This window comes from Arvicanthis niloticus, chromosome 6 (genome assembly GCF_011762505.2).
Source record: "Arvicanthis niloticus isolate mArvNil1 chromosome 6, mArvNil1.pat.X, whole genome shotgun sequence".
Lineage (NCBI taxonomy): Eukaryota > Metazoa > Chordata > Mammalia > Rodentia > Muridae > Arvicanthis > Arvicanthis niloticus.
Window position 1 is genome coordinate 2,526,037 of NC_047663.1, and position 19,392 is coordinate 2,545,428.

The 19,392-nt window shown below is 52.0% G+C and overlaps 1 protein-coding gene across 3 annotated transcripts in view; it reads right to left on the reverse strand.

Annotated features, from left to right (window-relative positions):
* Positions 1-3,254: 3,254 nt before the first annotated feature.
* Rptor (regulatory associated protein of MTOR complex 1) overlaps positions 3,255-19,392 on the reverse strand; it is a 297,297-nt gene continuing 281,159 nt past the window's right edge. For 2 of the 3 annotated variants that reach the window (XM_034505601.2, XM_034505604.2), the window contains 10 exons: positions 18,741-18,846; positions 15,271-15,385; positions 14,022-14,146; positions 11,646-11,750; positions 9,497-9,603; positions 7,905-8,032; positions 7,286-7,372; positions 6,350-6,466; positions 5,837-5,966; positions 3,255-5,171 (listed from right to left, as the gene is read on the reverse strand). In XM_034505601.2, coding sequence (XP_034361492.1) covers positions 5,103-5,171; positions 5,837-5,966; positions 6,350-6,466; positions 7,286-7,372; positions 7,905-8,032; positions 9,497-9,603; positions 11,646-11,750; positions 14,022-14,146; positions 15,271-15,385; positions 18,741-18,846 — 1,089 coding nt within the window. In that variant the 3' untranslated portion in view covers positions 3,255-5,102. The remainder of the gene's footprint in view (positions 5,172-5,836; positions 5,967-6,349; positions 6,467-7,285; positions 7,373-7,904; positions 8,033-9,496; positions 9,604-11,645; positions 11,751-14,021; positions 14,147-15,270; positions 15,386-18,740; positions 18,847-19,392) is intronic. The other variant, XM_034505602.2, reaches the window with a different exon arrangement.

A 19,392-nucleotide genomic window follows, 5' to 3' on the forward strand; every position in this document is an offset into this window, starting at 1 on the left:
CCTGAATGTATGCATGTACTGGTGGATGTGGGTATGGGTGTGAGATAGTGGAGGTCAGAGGGCAACCTTGGGTGTGGCCTTTAGTATCCCCCTTTGAGACAGTGTCTCCTGTTTGCAACTCATTGGCCCGTGAGCTTCTGGGATCTTCTCATCTCTGCCTTACATCTCATCATAGGAATTCTGGGATTACTGATATGTGGTCCTGTGTCCAGCTTTGCAGGTGCTCTTACCCCCTGCGCCATCTCCTCAGCCAACATTAGCTTGTGATCCATGAACACAGGAGGCCTTTCCATCTCTCCTTGTTTATTCCTTCTTCTTCTCTTGCTGCTGCTTTAAGTGAAGCTGGCATCTTGGTCTCCTTTTCAAGCTGCTTGTCATTGGTGTGTCACCCTCCCCTCCACCCAAATCTATTTATTAAATAGCAAAACAAATAAAAATGTCTCTAGATGGGCTCTGGACACTGGATGGTTACTTTCTCTGTAGAACTGGAGTGGAGAGGCAATATTCCTTTCCTTGACAGGCCACAGAGCAGGTCCTGAAGATGGCTGAGCTGTATAGAAGGGCATTATTGGGCCCTTTGGCCAGAGGGAAGCTGAGCTCAGAGCCCAAAGCTGCGGGAGGGGGCTGTCCTGACCCCTAGACATCTTCTCCCTTGGCAGTACAAGCTCTGGGTCTCCTTGTCCTGTATCCAGTCATCTAGACCCTTCCCCTGACAGTGTGTGCAAGCTCTCTGGGATACCTTATCTTCCACGAGGATGGGGCTGCTAGCCTACAGCCTGTACTCACATGGCCTCTGCTCCACCTACACAACACTCACACCACAAAGTGGGATTTGGAGAGCAGTGGCTGCACTGGCTTCAAGTCTGCCTTTGTCTCCTCCCCACTGTGATAGGATAGAGGTGGCCTGGAGCAGTCACCCCCATGTGGGTAAGGCCCTGGCTGCAGCTGGTGCTCCCTCTTTATACTTATGTTTGCAAAGGGGTGGAGCACAGGCTGTAGCAGGTTGAAGGGCTGATTCTGCAGGGCAAAGTTTAACCCCTGGAGAAAGGCAGAGACATGGTAGCTTTCGGGGCCACACCTCTCCATGACCCTACCCCCACAAGGAGTTAAGTCCTTAGTGGTACGCAGGGGTCCTTAGGTCAGAGGCTGTAGATCTTGCTCCATGCCAGTAACCCTGAGCCTGCCTCCCAGGGTTGAGATTATTGGGTAAAGGTATCGCCATATTCCCTCTTGAGAGGGGACCTGTCTCTCAGCTGGGGATGTCCAACACTACTGGAGAAGGACTGTAAAGCCATGAGATGCTCTGTTGCCTCCTGAAGAATTGCCAGTTCTGCTTATAGGGTGTGGGCAGCCTTTCTAGTCACATTTGAGGGGCACTTGACTGCCAATGATACTGACCCCCAGGTGACACTGATCTCGTGGGCCTAGCAGGTACATGTGGCATGACATTACTGAGGGGCTGCCATGGTTGGTGGCTTCAGAGATTTCTGGAGAATAGGTTCCTGGAACTCTAGTGGAGCCTTGGTCTGTTCTGAATGTGCTATATACCCCTGCCATGTGATGGGTGGGAGTGGGCTCGGGTAGACTCTTTCCTGTCACCCTTGAATGGCCTGTCTTTACGGTCAGGGTAACACGGACAACTGGAGGTAGGGGGGCTGTGCAGGCTGATGGAAGAGGGTGGGTAGTGTGTAGGGCCTGTGGTGTCATGCCAGGACATGGGTAACTTACATAAACACATGTTCCTGAGCCCAAAGTGGCAATGAAGGAGGTCCCCAGCCCTTGCCTAGCTCACCACTGTTATAGCAGCACTGTAGTGTGTATGGCACTCTTGTATCATCATCATCTTCTCAGTGGGTGGCCTGGTCTCAGGCCCAGGTTACATGGTGATCACTAAAGTGGCAGAGGGCTGGGCAGCAATGGGATAGTGGATGAGGCTCCTTCTAAGAGATGGAGGGAGCAGGGCAGGTTGAGGCATAGAGGCCAGGGTACAGGAGGCAGCAGATTGGTTTTGTCCGAGGATCACTGGAGAAGGGGACCGTGATAGGCCAGCAGAGAAGGCTCTTCTTTTTCCCAGCCAGGGTACCATAGACCTGGCTCTAGCTGGTGCTGTGGGCCACAGATGCTGCTGGCTGGTCTGGAAGTTCTGTTGTGATGTCCGAAGCTCACAGCACCTGTAGTTAGTGTCCCACCTCTATGAGACAGGGGCAGACAGCAGGGCTTCAAGGGCAGGACACTGGTTGGCAGTGCTAGAAACATTAGTACAACAGACTATAGAGGCCAGTGACCACTGACTGACACTGACTGGGTAAGCAGTCTTGAGAGTGTCAAAGCCTGGGTGTGTCTAGACTGCTTCTTCCAGAGGCAGGAAGTCTCCCTGTGCCTGCACACTGCCATGCCTGTGGGTCTTTGTCCTGTCTTTTCACAGGGACAGTTGGACTGGATTACCGCCACCCATGACTTCATCTTGACCTGTGTAAAGATCTGTTTCCACAATCAGCTATGCTGAGGTGCTGGGGAGAAAGGGAGCTGGGTTGGGAGAGACATCCCAGCTCTTCAGACCCTCCTTCCTTATGTGCTCTTGGCCTCTCAAAGTCACCTCCTTGCCTCACACTCCTGCCCTACACCTGAAGTGTCCTTCCACTCAAGGGAACATGTGGGTTCTAGTCAGACCAGTAACCAGATCAGTATGACTCAAGAGGCTGAATTCCTCTGGCCAGGTGAGGGGAGGGTCTGCTGGGACCTAGGATGGGGATGCAGACATTTGCAGTGGGTGGTGGAGGCCCAACCTGATACAATGATCTGCATGAGACTGGCTGAGGGAGTCCTGGGCCTATGGACACATGCCCACAGATAGTTTGCTGTCTGCCCCTCCCAGGACCACAAAGCTGGGATCTGTCTTCCCCAGGACTGGCCACACACCTCCGCCCATCCCTTGCAGGAGCAATTGGTTTTGCTGAGAGAGCAACAACACTAACAGGGAAGCAGGGACAGCCATGTGAAGCTGGTCCATGTAAATGCAGGGAAACCTTATTAATGACAAGCCCAGAGTCAGCACAGGAATCCCAGTCACGGTGCCTGAAGGTCTCCATGGCAACCAGCATGTCTTCCCTTCCACCCAGGCCCAGGAGGGGTAGATACAGTGGCCCTGTCTTGGGCCAAGACTGTCCCACCCCAGGGGCCCAGGGAGTGCAGAAGCCATGACTACACAGCCCTTGGGCCCCCCTCACCCCACCGTTCTCATCTGGCAAGGGCAGTGACGTCTCACGCTTTACTCTTTATTAACACTCTGCTGCTGTCACTGCTCTGGACGACACTGCAGTTCCATGTCCTGTCAGTCCTTTCAACTCTCATTTTGGTAAAATAAATAGAGACAATGAACTCTAGGTCAGCGCTCTTGCGAGCCTTGCTTCATGATTGAATTTTCGCATCAGACTTGTGAAGGCCCAGCCTGTGGGCAAGATGCAAACACTGGCTCCACCAGGGCAGGGAAGCAACCCAGCCTGTCTGGCAGCCCTGTGCTGCTGAAACTGAATCACCAGTTGGACAAGGGCTGAGCTGAAGCACACTCACCCCTGGGGTACTCTGCAGAACTGAGCAGGTGGTTCTAGGGCCTTCCTGACTCCACACTGCTGCCTGGCCCAACCAAGGGGCTGACTTCTAGAGCCCTCCCGGTTGGGAGACTGCATGGGGGTGGGGGGATACCAGGGTCTCCTGCTTGCTCAGCTCACCCTGTGGGGATCCTCTCACAGGGAAGATGCTCTTGGCTAAAATAAGTCCATTGAGCACAGCACAGGGACCCAGCCTCTGCCACAGCTGTCCCAACCCATGTCGCGGGCTCCTGCTGGCACTTGTCTTCCTCTGAAAGATCCTGATTCCCAGGGAAAACGGAAAATGCTTTTCAAAACATCATTGTGTTGTATCCTGTTTGTGTGCAACTGCTCGGCAATGCTGTGTCCATCCAGGGCTGAAATGTCCATGGTCCCTCACTTGCATGTGCACACAGACACATGTCAGGCACACCAGGACACCGCTGAAGTCTTCCTCAGCACAGACTGCATCATGTAACCTCAGTCACACCATCAACAGGGCTGATGCTGCCCTTAAGCCTCTGTGTCCAATGAAGTCTCTGAGCCTGTGCGGTGAGGCCAGCACATGCGTGCGTGTGGCTGGCCACAGTGCCCACCTATGTGCAGGAGGGGAGACTGTGGGCCTGCACAAATGCACACCCAAGTGTGCACAGGCAGGAAGATCAGGGCACCCATGTAAGCATGGATGGGGAGGCTGCGTGCTTACATGCGTGAGTGCCTCTGTGTGGCTATGGGCACTGTTACTGCCCTATGGGAGAGACACACTTCAGAATATGCCTGACAGATGGAGGCAGCCGCTAACTACAGATCTGCCTCATCTGCCCAGAACCAGACCCTCTCCTGCAACCAGCTCACGTGAAGGCGCCAGACTGGACCTCAGAGGTCTAGCTGTGCAGGATGGGGACCTTCTCCTCAGACCGCCATGACATACCCAGTGTGCTGTGCTGCCTCGGTGCTCCAAGAGGGCAGGCTCAGACTTCCATACTCTGCAGCACAAGAGGCCTTCCCTCTCTTCTTCCCTCTCTTCTTCCCCCTGTTCAATTGCTTTCATCCATTTCCCAGCACTGGCCAGCCTACTCTGAGGGTTTCTGCCCAAACTGTGAGAGGTCAGTGGGGCTGGGCCATGGCCCTTAGGAACCCCAAACGGCTTTTCTATAGGGTGCTGTCTGTTCTGTAACTAATGCTTTGATTGCATGGAAAAATCAAATGTGTCCCTTTGTAAAACCTCAGAAGAAAACAGGACAGGAAAGGACCATGCTGCACTGAGGAGGTCCTTGGTGCCTGGGTGCTGGGTCTCGATGGGAAGCTGCATCAAACCCTCCCCTGCTCTGGACTTGTACATTACAGTGAAGACAGAAGGAAGGATGTGCAAGTCCCTCCTCATATGGCCATGGCCAAGTCAGGAGCTGGGGTTTGCAGGTGGGTGGGTAGGTGGGCACTGCATCCCAAGCAGTGCAGGTTGGTTCACTATGTACAGCAGAGGGGGCTGCAGCCTGGCAGGGGTCCTAGGTGCCGCTATCTGACACGCTTCTCCACCGAATACACGGAAATGTAGTAGTCATTGCTTCCTACGGCCAGATGAGGCTGTGTGGAGAGAGCAGAGAGCACATGAGCAGGGCCTGTGAGGCGCTGGGAGCTGCAGCACTGGGGCTTCAGGGAGGGGTGCAGCCCGCTTGTGCTCTGTGCGGCTGAGCTCTGGCGGGGGCGAGGATTAACCGCTGGAACACCACTGAACTCCACACAGGCACAGGAATGAGGGTCATTAACTGCCAGACTCTAGCAGGAATAATGTATCATCCAAATTCCATTACAGGTGATTTGCATACTACCCACAATTCCCTGCAGCTTCCTTTTAGGATTGGCCCCCTGGGATGGTTCTGGGAATCTGATGCTGTGCACTTCAACAGTGCTCCACACAGGCTCCTGTGGAGCCCGCTCTGCAAAATCCTAACCAACACAACAATCCATACAAGTGACTACAGCTATGGATACAAGCGCCCAGTGACACTTTTCTATTGCTCCCCAGACCAGAGGACAGTAGCTGCTTCTCCCTCTGTGTTATCTATTTTTACTTGAGCATTAAGAACTGAGTTTGGTTTCTAGGGGGCAGGGCAATGCTTTCCTGGACACCCCAAGCCTAGTAGATCTCAGTCCTTTATGTTCTTGGAGTCAGGAAGGAGTTCAGGCTTCCTGGGTTACTCCCCTCCTCGCCCCACCCCCTTCTCAGACCCAGGAGTGCAGGTACAGACCCAGTGTGGGTGGAAGGCCAGGCAGCTGATGGCCCCGACTCGCTGGCCCATGAAGCCATCGTAGTACTTGATGTTGTTGATCAGCTCTCCGTTCCCGTTGTAGATGGCTGTGAACTGGTTCATGGAGCCGCTGGGCAGGGAAGGAAAGATGGTCAGGAGATTAGTTTCTGTCTTCCCTGTGGTGCAGGAGAAACACGTCCAAGGGGCTGACTGGGAGTCACAGCATGTGGGGCCACAGGCCAGGAGGTCTATCTGTGTTACCCCGAGGCAGGAAGCGGCTGCTCATCCGCTCTGTCAGGAAGAACCAGGCCTGCCCCAGAGATGCCAGGGGCAGGTGTTTGTTCTCAAGCTGGATAAGGCAGGGGAGACATGTTTTGTTTTTACTTCATGGTCATACAGTTATAGCCTCTAAACTGTTCCTCAAAAGGCACTGTGGAGGACAGAGACAATGGCTGTGCACTCTGAAAGAGTCTTTTGCTTAGAAGTAGGGGGCACATGAGGCAGGATACCTACCAGGCAATCAGGTTTGCCTGGGGGTGGATGTCCAGGGCTGTCAGGCCCTTCACAATCTGCATCACATTCACAGACTCAGGCATCCGAGGATCGAAGAAGCGTACGTCTCCATTGACACTGCAAGAAAGGACAGGGTGATGTCTGCTGATGCCAACCTTAGGAGCCCCTAGGGGGAGGGACCTGGCTTTGAAGGATGGCGTAACCGGCCATGGAAAGTTTCAATGTCCCCTTGCACATGCTGGTAAGACCCAGACCCACACACCGTCTTGGCAGCCAGGGTTCCCATCAAGTTGCCTGTCTCAGGCCAGACAAGGCCAGGACTAAAGAGAGCTGCCATGCTCACACAAAGCAGGGCACACCAGGGTCAGAGAAGGGATTACAAGCAATGTCAGAGGCTGCAGCGTGAGGTGGAGCCCATGAGGGCAGAAGATGGCAGAGAAGCCTCACCTAGGCTTACAGCCTTCTGCTTCAATGTCCACTCCAAGAATCATGCTTTGCTTTATGCCACAAGCAAGGGGGAAAAGAACATTTCTCTGAAGAAGTGGTGGCTTTGTGACAGTGAATTATGTTTTGTTGTCTCTTTAACAGGCAAGTAGAGATCCGCTGCTCTCAGCACAGTGTCTACTGAGCAGCAGGCCTGAATTTAGGTGCACAGGCTGGCTGGCAACAAGGGGCCTGCTGGGGATGTGCAGCCCGCCTGGTGCATTCTGCTTTGCTGCTCCTGTGAGGGATACATCTGCCTGCCCACTCCTCCTCCAGCCCAGCCCAGCCCCTACTCTTGCTCTGCACTCTGACCTTTCCGGCCAGTCACAGAGCAGAGCCAGTTACTGCCCTGAAATGCCAACAGTCCCTGGTTATTTAAATACCAAGGACATATTTAAATAGAGGGAAATAATGTTTTCACAGCAAATGCCTCATGCATATTTTGCTCCTTACCTCACACTCACGATGTGGCCCTCAGGGTGCTTCTGCAGGTAGGCCTTTACCACCCATGCTGTGTGCTCTCGGTAAGTCATGACCCGGCTAAAGGAGGAAGGTGTGGTCAGGCCTGGCCCAGCCCAGTTCCTCCCCCCATTGCTCAGGGAAGTGCAGGGAGAGCTAGGAGGAGTGGTGTGACCTGGAGCTGGCAGCCTTGCCCTTGGGCCGAGCCCCAAGAGGACACCCAGAAAAGCGGCACTGACTAGGCTGTCCTAGGTCACTCCTCATCTTGCTGGCCTCTGCTTCCCCAGTTCTGACCTTGAAGTCTTGGTACCATTTTGGGATGAGAAAGACATCCTGGTCCTGCCCTAGATGGCAGTTTAGTGAGAAGGCCACTGTTTCTGTCTCTGTAGGGTCAGCCTGAAGAAGCCAGACAGCGAAAGGTGAAGGCTGACCCCACTGAGCCATCTCTCTAGCCCTAGGCGCCCATCTTGCCTGGTGTCAGAAGTCCACTGTGCACTGCTCAAGACACTTCATGCTCACAGAGCAATCTGTTCCTTTTACTGGCAGTGGGGTGGCCTCTGCCATCTGGAAGGAGCTTGAATAGCGCTAAGGAGAAGGGAGATGTGACAGTTACCATTCACTGAGTGCCATCCTCCTGTCGTAGACTCGGATCGAGCCATCACCCAGGCCAGCCACGATGAGTGAGCGGTGTGAATCACAAGATAGACTTGTCACACAGCTGTCAGCTCCCGTGGGGATGTCCTAAGGCCAAAAAGAGAGTAGTGAGGAGCCTGGAGTTGGCTGCAGTGTTCTGTGGCGATGTCCTCTTCTCTGTCAGGCTGAGGAACTGGACCAAGGGTAGTACAGGGCTCACGGGGCGTAGTCAAGCCCTGACCTGCGTGTCTGTGGGCACAGCCTGGAAGGCAGCTGTGGGGACGCCTGGCTCTCAGTGCCAATTAAACTTGCCAGCAACATCTCCCTTTCCCGAAAGGCAAGGCAAGCACATTTTGGCAGGGAGGGAACCTCGTTAGCTCTCTCCTCAAACCCCTAATTAGCCAGGGAAGAGCTAAGGAGAGGCTCCTCTGCTCCCTGTGGTGGCCATAAATATTGGAGAAGGGCAAGGGGCAATGACTGGAAGCAAGAAGGAATGGGAGCTGGGAATGGGCCTCAGAGGGAAAAGTGCTTTCTAATCAGATGGGGTGAGCCTGCGAGGAACCCGCAGGATGGGGAGGGGTGTGAGTGGGGAGGGCATGAAAGAGCCTCCCTCCAGCCTCTGCAGCTGACATGCTGACACCAAGGAGGCCCTGTACCTGCAGGAGCCCACAGGGTCCCTCAGAGCACCCTCAGGAGTAGGAACAATCCTGTACTATCTCCCCATAGGGACAAGTGTTTAACTGCTAGGTGGCATTGTGGGGCTTGAGGATACATGGAAGCTTCTAGCAGGTGCTGGTGGACAGGCCTCAAGTCTTGCCAGTTCTTGTCACTCCTGCCTGTCTCGGCCCCTCTGTTCTGCGACATGTCCATGATGTGTCCAGGCCTCCATTTTGGCAGGGCAGGCTGGGGAGTGCTGAGCCTAGGCTATGTTCTATGTTTCTTTGGGCACCAGGAAGACAGACATCCCTCAGCTCTTTGTGTGTTGTCCTTAGGACTCTGGCAAGGAAGCCAGTTATCTGAGGCAAAACTGATGCACTCTATTAAAATGGAGAATCTAGAGCCAGACTGGTCCACATGGTAAGATTATGTCTCAAAAACAAGCAAACAATCTTGAAAATAAAACATGGTGTAAGTAAGGGGCTGAATTGCAGTTTAGGGGCAGCGTGGGGAGGTACTTAGCATACACAGGGCCTGCCTTCTGCATGCAGCACACAGGATAAGAAGAAAGACACAGATGTCAAACAGTTAACTGTTCTCATGTAAGATATTTCACATACTGATTTCTGATAGTCCCTAATTTGCATGGAGAAAACAATATTTGTTAATAACTTGGGTTAGTATAACCTTAATTATTGCTGTAATGCAGGGTCAAAGTGCCACAATCAATGTGTATCCAGGAGTAATTAGCTCTTCACCTGGCAGCAAGATGCCACCTCCCCATCTGCCTCCCCACACACGGATAGCTGGATGGCAGTCATTGACTCATGAGGAAGGAATCTATTTTCTGAGTGGGAGCATGCGGGTGTAGGCATGGTGAAGTGTGGGGTGTGCTCAGGGGCCTGGAGTGGTTACCTGCACCTTCGTCTCCCGGTCTGTATCCCAGATCCGGACAATGCGCACATCCCCTGAGCTCATGAGGAGGCCAGTTTCTTGTTCCCAGTCTACCACCATCCCAGCTCCTGGGGAAACAGTGAAGCCACTATGTCAAGATGGGGCTGTGCTGGGCATCCCCTCACTCACTCACGCAGGCCAGCTTGCTGCAGCAATGCTCAGATGAGCTTTGTGCTTTCCCAGAGCCTTTTACACTCCTCCCATGCATGGCACTGAATCACAGGACAACAGGGTCTCAGAATCTCTGCCCACTCAATATATCTTCTGTAACTCTGAGACATAAATAGCAGGTCACCTTTCAGTGGCCTCCAGGCCAAGTCAGACCATCAAGGCCCTAGTCCTCTTAGACAAAGCAGGGGTTCTATATAGGCCATGGGCCACCTGGATGCTCTAGCACAGCATAAGATGCCAAAGAGAGCATCCTGAGTATCCAGGAGACGAGCAGACAAGCACAGCATAACAAAGCTCTTAGCTAGGTGCAACTGTATGTGCTATCTCCCAGCTACTGAGGGACTGAAGTAGGAAGATGACCAGTGGGTAAGTGGCTCAGCTCTCAGGAATTCTTAAGAGATCATTCTGTTCTCATGGGCACGTACCTCCATCAGAGCCAACTGTCTGTAAAGCAAGCCCTGTACACAAGGAACACCTATGCTGGCTGGCAACAAAACATTAATGTTTTGTTGTCCTCTAGTGAAGTAGACACAGGCATGGTCAGAGGCTGAACATACCTAATGGGAGTACGTTTGGAAGCCATGGGGGCAGGAGCTGGTTTGTGCATACATGGGCTCTCTTGATCCCTGGTCCTCAGTGATGCAGGAAGCATATGCCCAGCACGACTGAGGGCCAGCCATGGAGTGTTGCAGCCTGAGCTGCCCACGTTGGGTGTCAAAAATGTTGAGAACCGCTCTACCCCACATTTGGGGACCAAAATGTCACGGACCACTCTATCAATGTTGGAACCTGCACTGCCAAAAGCCTTGGGGGCTAAGCTGTTAGAGCCCGCACTGCCCCAAGCTGCTCCAGCCCGCGGGTCGGGGTTCAGCAAGAGAGAGAGGACAAATGTGAGGAATGGAGACCAGACAGAGTGTGATTCAATCCCGTTTATTCTCCAGTCTCTCTTCCTAGTCCAATTCCCAAGTCTTGAGTTCCTAGTCCCTAGTTCCTAGTCCAAGTCCCAAGTCTCAAGTCTCAAGTTGAGTTCCTATTCTATGTTCTCTGTCTCAAGTTCCTAGTGTCTAATGTCTAATTCCAAGTTCTTCCTCCAAGTGCCAAGTGCCTACTACCTAATAATAATTTCTTCTGTCTGCCTCTCTCCTTTTATATGTCTCACTTATAAGCCACGCCTCTAAGTCACACCTTTATGTCATGCCCTTAGGTCTTGTCTCTAAATCTGATCTCTAAGTCATGCCCTTAAGTCACACACCTTTAAGTCTCACACACCCAAGGGAAAATCCTGAGTATCTAAAATAAGATGTTATCAGAGTGTGCTCGGCTGTTGTAATCAAGTCTCTTGTCAGGGTATATGGCTCAAGATGGCTGCACGGATGATAGCCGCCTTCTCTTGGCTCCCCACAATGGAGCAGTTCCCATGTACTTCCTGGGAAAGCTGACACTGTGTGGACATTTGGGGCTTCACTGATTCCTCAACTCAGTCAGCCCTGACTTCCACAACAAAGCCACAAGCAACTCAGGTTTCCCTCCTCAGAGCTATGGTGGCCACAGGTCCCTCTAGCCCAGGCAGGTGTGAGTGTGGCAAGACTCCACCACCCAGAAGCAGATCACTACTCAGTGGTCATGGGAAAGAACACAGCTGGCAAAGAGGACACCATGGCAGCCTGCTGGCACCGGTGCTTTTCCAAGTCACATCTAATCACCTGCAAGGCTGCCTGTGACATGGCCAAACTGAGAACAAGTCAGAGCACTGGAATCCTTGAGGGTTACACAATCTTCTGGTTTCTGGGAGAGATCATTGGGTAATCTTAGGACCTCAGCACTGAATGGGTATCCTGGAGGCATTAGAATTCTGTTTTATACAGTTCTAGATGACACTCTTCTGAGGAGCTAAGACCCACGTTATGCTGTCAGCAGCCTGTCTGAGAGCCTGACCTACCTCGAGTTGTTGGAAGCATGTCTGAGAGCCCTTGCCACGCAGTCACCATCTCTGGATTCTTTTCCAAATCAGCAAAATTTTTCCAGACCCTGATGGCACCATCATCTAGGAAAGGAGAAAGGAGTGTAACCCATGCCCTGGAGGCTGTGTGGCACCCCATCTCCACAACACAGCTGCAGTGTTCTCAGTGCTTAGTCCTGTTATTCTGATAGGAGCAACCAGTAAAAGATAGCTGTAATGGAGATGGGGCCACGGTAGACCCTGCACTGGAAACCGCAGACCACATGTCCATGGCTTGGTGGCATGGCTAGCTCTCTTTCCCAGAGCCAGCAGCACAAACCACTCTCTCCTTGTGGCAGGGAAGCAGGGTGAGAGCTGGAGATCCTTCCCCATCCTTCCTAAGGGTTCCAGAGGACAAAGCTTTGCAGCCTTTACCCTTATGCACACTTGCTTCCGGGGCCCGCCCTTTGCATCTCCCTTGGAGGATGACTGTAGCCACTTGGACGCCTTTCCCTGCCTTCTCTCTCTTCCTCTCCTCTCCATTTCCTCTCATTTGGTGCCTTGGGACTCTTAATCTGAACCTGACCTCTCTTCTAGTCTTAGCTGTGCCTTGAGGGTCTCTAACCCTACTGTGCATAGGTCACTCTTGGATAGCGCTGATGCTGTGGGCCTGAGGTGGCATTGCTAGATAGTGTCTTTTAAGGCTGTATATCTTCACTTATAAGAGAAATGGGGCAATTTGTCACTGTAGCAAACACTAAAGCAAACAAAGAAGGAAAATGGAGGCACTCCTGATCAACATCTGGTCACCAGAAAATGCCAAGGTTAAAGTGAGCATGTGGGTGTAACCATCAATGCCCCGAGGAGCAGGCAGCCCACAACAATCAGGAGTAGACATTAAGCAGTCTGCAAGGACTAGGGAAACCTCTGAAAGGCCATACAACCCCAGGCTCCAGGCAGCTCAGCAGATGCTGGTCTCTAATGCACCTAACATGCATGAGCCATGTACTCTAGCAAAAAGTGACCCTTCCAGTGACCACATATCCCATTAGGATCGTCTGTCCCAGGCCTGGCTCTGTGACCTTGGTGATTGCTGAGTGTCTGGTACACTGGCTGACACGGATAAGCACAACTAAGGTTGTTAAGCCAGCTTCTATCACTCCTGAAGAGCATCTCTCTCAGAGCATCTGCAGGAGAGCCAGCACCGTCCTTCTATCACCAGTGGATGTGGGCTGGCAGCTTTCTGTGTATTGGGCTATCGGACTTGCGAGCCACTTGGGCCACCTCTAGCTGCTGTCTGTGAGTCCTGCCTCTGGGTATCAACTACCTCACTTAGGGCTGGACTGTCAGGTTGTTGGATTAATTCGCTGCAAGTGTGAACAATAAACCATGCACTTGTAACTCATGTTCAAAACATCAATGGTCTCAGTGGCTTAGACACCAAGTCCGGGCCCAGGATGAGGACAGTGGGCTCAGGACAGCTCTACCTGATATCAGTGGGAGGTCATCAGCACTGCGGTGATCTTATTTTTGCAGTTTTTGTGGTGCTAGGGACACAGCATGGAGCTCTGTGATGCTAGGCAAACACACTGCCACCAAAATATCCCCTGATCTAGGAATCATGTCTTTAATGTGCTAGAACAGTTGTAGCCAGGGATGTAGCTCAGCTAGAAGAAAGCTTACTTTGCAAGCATGAAGCCCTAGATTCAGTTGATAGCACTGTATAACATGGGGGCAGAGTAACACTCAACTGGAAGTTGGGATTTTGGGAGACAAAGATGATCAGGAGTTCAAGGTCATCCTTACCTATACAGTGAGCTTGAGGCTGGACTGGGCTACAAGAGACTTTGTCTCAAACAAAGGCATATAACACAAAACAACAACAGAAAATAAATCAACCACAACCTAGGGAAAGCATCTTGTTCAAAATGAGCATGATATTAAGACATTTCAAGTGAAAAGTAAAACAAAATAAGAACTCTGAGTGAGAGCCACTCCTGTTTCAGAAACACTTCTTACCCACCTTCAGAAGAAGGAAGCTGGCCTGCAAAAGATAGCTAGACCTAGTGTGGGAGTCTTTAAGGCCATGGGAGGAGGGGAGCTGATGGTGCCAGAGGTTGGGGGCAGCATGGGCCCTGGAGGACATTATGGCCTCATTATGGCCCCTGCTTTCATGTGTATCTGGAACTCCCATGGATCCCTCATGAAAGTTAGGAGGGCCAGAAGGGTTGGAGGCTGACACAGTATTTCCAGTCATGGATGGGCCAGGGACGCTTGATGAGAAGATGGTCCCAGAGCCCTGATCAACATGTTGTCCGTGTTCCTGTCCTTTCCCTCACACAAGTCCCAGGCCTGGGACACAGCAGGCCTACTCACCTGTGGCTGTCAGCAGCAAGGAGCAGTCCTGTCCATTGAGGTACTCCATAGCGGTGACCCTGGTATACCGAGGGTTGCCATTGTGGAAATAGTCCAGCTTCTCTCCTTTCTCCCAGTCCCAAAAACTTGAAGGAATAAGTGCAAAGACAGAAAGACAGTCACTAGGGAACCATGACCCAGACCTGGCCTCATGCCGTGGGTGGCTGAGAACAGAGCAGAAACTGGCCAGGGTGAGTGAGGAGCCTTGTGTAGTGCGGGTGGGAGGGATACAGTGTGGTTTCTGAGGAAGACTGCGATGCGATGCAGCAGTCCATCTCTGGTGTGCTCTCCACGTAACTGAAAGCAGGAACCTGAGATGACAGCGATCCCTACACCCAAGTACCCTGACAGCCAAACAGTGTGGGAGAGCCTTGCAACAGAATATTATCAGGCCCTGAGAAGGAGGAAATGCTACAGTGTGAGCGAACCATGAAGGAAAAGTGAAAGAAGCCAGTCACAAAAGGACAAAAACCACATGGTTCCACTTAGGATGTCCCTAGAGGCATCATGTTTAGACACAAAAAGGATGGTGGGGCTCATGGCACCTGAGGGAAGGGATTAGTGTCCATTGGGCAGTTTTTGTAGGGGAATGAGAACACGCTAGAGGTGGGTGTGGGTTGACCTTCATAGAATTCATGTGCACTGATAGCACACGGTTAAGATGCCCGTTTCCTGCCACATGTAGTTTACAACTTAATAAGGAAGGAAAACACTGGAGCTCTAGAGACAGTGCATAAACTATGCACCCATTAAATGGGCAGATTCCCTACTGCACCAGGTCAGAACCCAGTATAAATTATACTCTATTCTCTCTGAGCTCAACAGATGGCTCAGTGGTTAAGAGCACTGGATGCTCTTCTAGAGGACCTGGGTCAATTCCTAGCAACCATTTGGTGGCTCAAGTTATACAGCAGTTATAGCTGGAGTCTGTAACTCTGCCTCTAGGAGTTCTGACATCTTCACATAGACACATGCAGGCAAAACACCAATGCACTTAAAAGTAAAAAAGCAAAAACAAAACAAACTCCAAAACAAAACTCCATTCTCTCTTAGACATTCTCAGTCACCCACTTGCTTCTGCAGAACAGGCATGGAGCAAACTGTGTGCCCTGCCTATTCTTTAGTAAGGAAGTCCAGGTGAGTCCAGAACAAGGTGGGCCTCATAAGTCCAATGGAAAGAGATAGCAGGGTGAAGCAGAGCCATGCCTACCAGATGCTGTCCTTGTCAGCAACAGCTATGCATGGTGTAAAGGGATGGAACTTGACCACAGAGGGAACGCCGGGGTTCCTGTTCAGAAATATCTGATCGTCCAGTCTGGTGATGCCTGTAAGAGATAATTGGAACCAGGCTTTCATCTGCAGCAACACTGATACAATCTTTAGGAGAGTTGAAGCAGGGGACAGTAGAGATCAAAGGGAAGGCTGAAAGCACACGCTGAAAAAAAAGGGGTAGTTTTAATGGTGCAACCACAGCTCTAGGGCCTAGGCCTTTGTTTGGCTCTGTCTCACAGCTCCTGGAAGAGCTAGACACGGACATGCCTTTGATCAATACTTATTATACTGTAAGTAGCAATATTCAGAGTAGAGGAACTTCACTGAGTCTGAAGAGAGTGCCAAGAACTTCAGGATGAAGGAGGGTGTGGCTACTACCTCAAGACCCAGATGAGGTTCCAGGCTTTTCAGTCTGGGAAGCAGCTAGCCAAAAAAACCCCAAACAAACAAACAAACAAACAAACACCAAAAAACAAAACAAAACAAAACCCAGGGGTGAAGGTCACAGCATCGGACAAGGTTTTCTCACTAGGTCCCACACATCAGCTGATGCACATCCTCCTTTGAGTGTGGTGAGAGAGCCAGAGAGCAGCTAAGGATGAGGGCCCAGGCAGCTACAGACATGGTGTGGTGGGCAGTGAAGTGTACTCAGTACACACAGCTTAACAGCTGCAGCACCAGGGAGGAACGACTGCACGCTCTGCCTTGGTCCCAGATACCTGTGAGGACCTCTGTGTTTCTGGGAGGGTGCTTCAGGGATGGATCATACATCTTTTTAGGCAGTGGATACAGCTCTTGGGTAGACAGAGAGCAGCTTTCTGGTCTAGCCAGGAGGCCCCTATGTGATCATGTGGAGAGGAGTGAGTTTCATGCTGGCAGAAACCAGCCCTTGGGTAGCTCTGCCCCAGGACCTCTCCTCTTGTCTATGCTGCACACAGGGTTCTAGGACGGCAGCACAGAGATGTCACACTGTTCAGCCAGGTGAGCTGTCCTCTGCGTGCTCCTTCCAGAACACAGTCAGGAGGAAAAAAGGTGTGTGTGCGCGTGCATGCATGTGTGCGTGATGCGTGTGTGTATGCGCGTGCACACTTGCGTGTTGCTGCACAGGGGAGGAGGGCTCCGTGGTCTGCAGTGGTACAAGTTTACAGCCTGGAGCAGCACCCACATTCTGAGTTACGGTTGTTGTTGAGTGGCACAGTCTGAGCACTGGAAGATAAGGACAATGTCCTGCCAGAAATGCAAATAGCAGTATGTGGCAGTCGGCTCAGGTCACCATGCCTTAGGGGAGGCCAACATTGCTCAGGGACTGGAAGAATGCCAACAGGATTTCCCTGGCCCCCATCCTGGGGACCTGGCCTGCACTTGTGCAGCCAGCTCCCCACAACCCACAGGAATCATTCCCCATTCTCTGACACCTTTCCCAGGATGTACCTGGTTGTCAAACAAACAGAAACTTGCACTAAATCTAGATACTGAACCTGGGGCCCTGGAGGAAGGCTCTGTAGTCCCCTCAGCAATGAGCTACCTTTGTCTCAATCTTACCTGATGAGCTTCTCGGCCACTGGCTAACTACTTTTGTGTGAGCCCAGGCCTCGGCTGTTATGGACTGTTCCACCACTGGGCTCCTCCTCTGGTGCCTTAATTTGTGTACTTTTGATAAACTTATCCCTTTTCACAAAGATTACAAAGAATACTTGTCTTTTGTTTAGAAAACTCTGTGTGTGTGTGTGTGTGTGTGTGTGTGTGTGTGTGTGTGGTCAACTGTGGGTTGTCATTCTTCAGAAGCCATCTACCTTATAGATGAGATAGTGGCTCACCAGTCAGGCTAGGCCGGCCAGCCAGTAATGCCTGTCTGGGCCTCACCAGTGCTAGAATTACCAACATGTATCATGCTGCCTAGCTTTTATGTGTGAATTCTGGGGCTCAGACTCAGTGCCGTGGGTGGTGGGGGAGCCTCACTCTGTACTCACACTGTGAGGCAAACATGTTACTTACTGAGCGGTCTTCTAGCCCTGCCTGACTTTAAATTCTGAGTGAATACCTCAGTTTGAATAGAAATAGTTAGTGTTGCCTCTGCAGTTGCCCAAGAGGCCCCCGGACATGTTACTATGTGGGCTAGACCCACTTACCAAACTTCTGTCAGGAAATTAACCTGCCCTAGCCTCCCTGGCCTGCAGTTCTAGGATCCCAAGGAAATACTGTCTAGGAGAGTACAGTGAGCAGGGTGCTCTGAGAGGGCTTGTGCTCCTTGGGAGAGTGACGGGTGCTGTGGACAGGGTGCCTGCCAGCTGCACACCCTGAGCACCCCCAGGGAGGCAGGACAAGTCAACAGCAGAGCAGTTTCCAGCAGAGTAATGACTGTCAGTGCCACAAGGACCCAAGAGATATAGACAGGGTTGTGCAGGCACTCAATGAGGCAGGCCTGGGCTGAAGCTGGCACGACCCTCTGTCTCACTGGGAGAAACTGTCTGTCTTCTGAGGCCTCAGCCTTAATTAAACAAGTAACTGGTCATTGTCTTCTAAGTTTCAGAAGACAGGGAGGTATGGTCAGAACTAGGACTTGTGCTACGGGGGAGAGGGCCAAAGTCTTACACACTAACCCTCAGCCATAGCTCCCTCTGTGAGAAAAACTTGGCTACTGGCTGGAGATGTGAAGTGGCCTCTGCCTGTCATTCTCATGCAGTCAGAACTGTGGGACTGCACCGTGGGTGGTGGGGAAGCCTCACTCTGTACTCCTCAAGGGAGGAGATAAAGGTCCTGGGTTTACGGTGAGGTTGCTTGATGTGGCCTCCATTGCCTGCATGTCCTCCAGGCCTGGGGGACACACATGATACAATCTGCTGACAGAAGCTTGCTCTTGAGCCCCTACAACAGCAACACACTGTCCTTGGTTGATCACTAACGTGTTCCGACCGCAGGAGGCTCGAAGCAGAAACATTCAAGGGAGCAAATGTGGCCCGCTCTCAGGTCTGGGAGGGGCTTGGTGAGCACACGGTTGTCACGGTTTGGAAGAATAGAACCAGTGGTCATTTCAAGGACAAGGTGGAGACAGGGTGGACAAAACCAGGGCCTTGCTTCTGTTACAGGGAAAGGACGTCCCAGGTGGTTACTGAGATGTGGGTTCCCAGGGCCTGGAAAGGGCTTGCAGCTCTGGAAATTCCAAAACAAAACAAAACCCCAAAACCAAAAAACAGGGTGATGCTTCTCAGGTCACTAGCTAATGGGGACTTGCTGGGCTGCCCTTGAGAAGCCCTCCCTTTGAGGTGGTTTCCTCTTCCCCAACACCGTCCCTCCTTGTTCCAGCTGCCTCTACCAGTCAGTACTCTGGCCTCCAAGAGCAGCACACACAGTGCTTGGGGGCTGCAGGGGACTCCAGTCCTGGGAGGTGGGGAGGTGTTGTGCACTCACCCTTCTGGATGACCTGCTGAGCCTGCTTCCTGACCCGAGTGTTCCTCAGGAATCGCCACTCACGCTCCTTGCGGATCTGACTCTCTAGGTCATGCTCTTCAGGGATCTTCAAGGGCAGAAAACACTGGATTAGGCTCAGCAATGACAAGACAGTCACTTGTAAGCTGGGCATAGTGGGATATCCACATGAAACCAGCACTTGGGGGTCTGAGGCAGGCTCGAGGCCAATGCGGTCTATATGGTGAGTTCCAGGCTAGCCTGGGCTACACAGAGAACTGTGACTCAGACACACAATCAAACAACATTACTCTCTGAGTGTTGGTGGTTTGGGTCCTCTAGTCTGTCCCCTTGCTGAAGCCCACTAACAGGAGAAGATGGGCCTGTATGGGTGGGGTCCTGAGGTTCCCAAACAAGGGAAATGCTTCTGGCCATGCAGAGGCAGTGGTGCTGGCTTTGAGAATTGAGCTTGCTTGTGAATGTAGGTGCCTCTCTTCCTGAAGCAGGTAAATCTCACTCACTGGCTTTTTTGCTGGGAAGCCAAGAGGTAGCTTTAAACATCCCAAACACTGAATCAGTCAAAGAACAGTTAGGACCCCCTTCCTCCCGACTGAGACACGGAGAGAGGACCCTCCTGCCTCAGCCAGAGACAGCG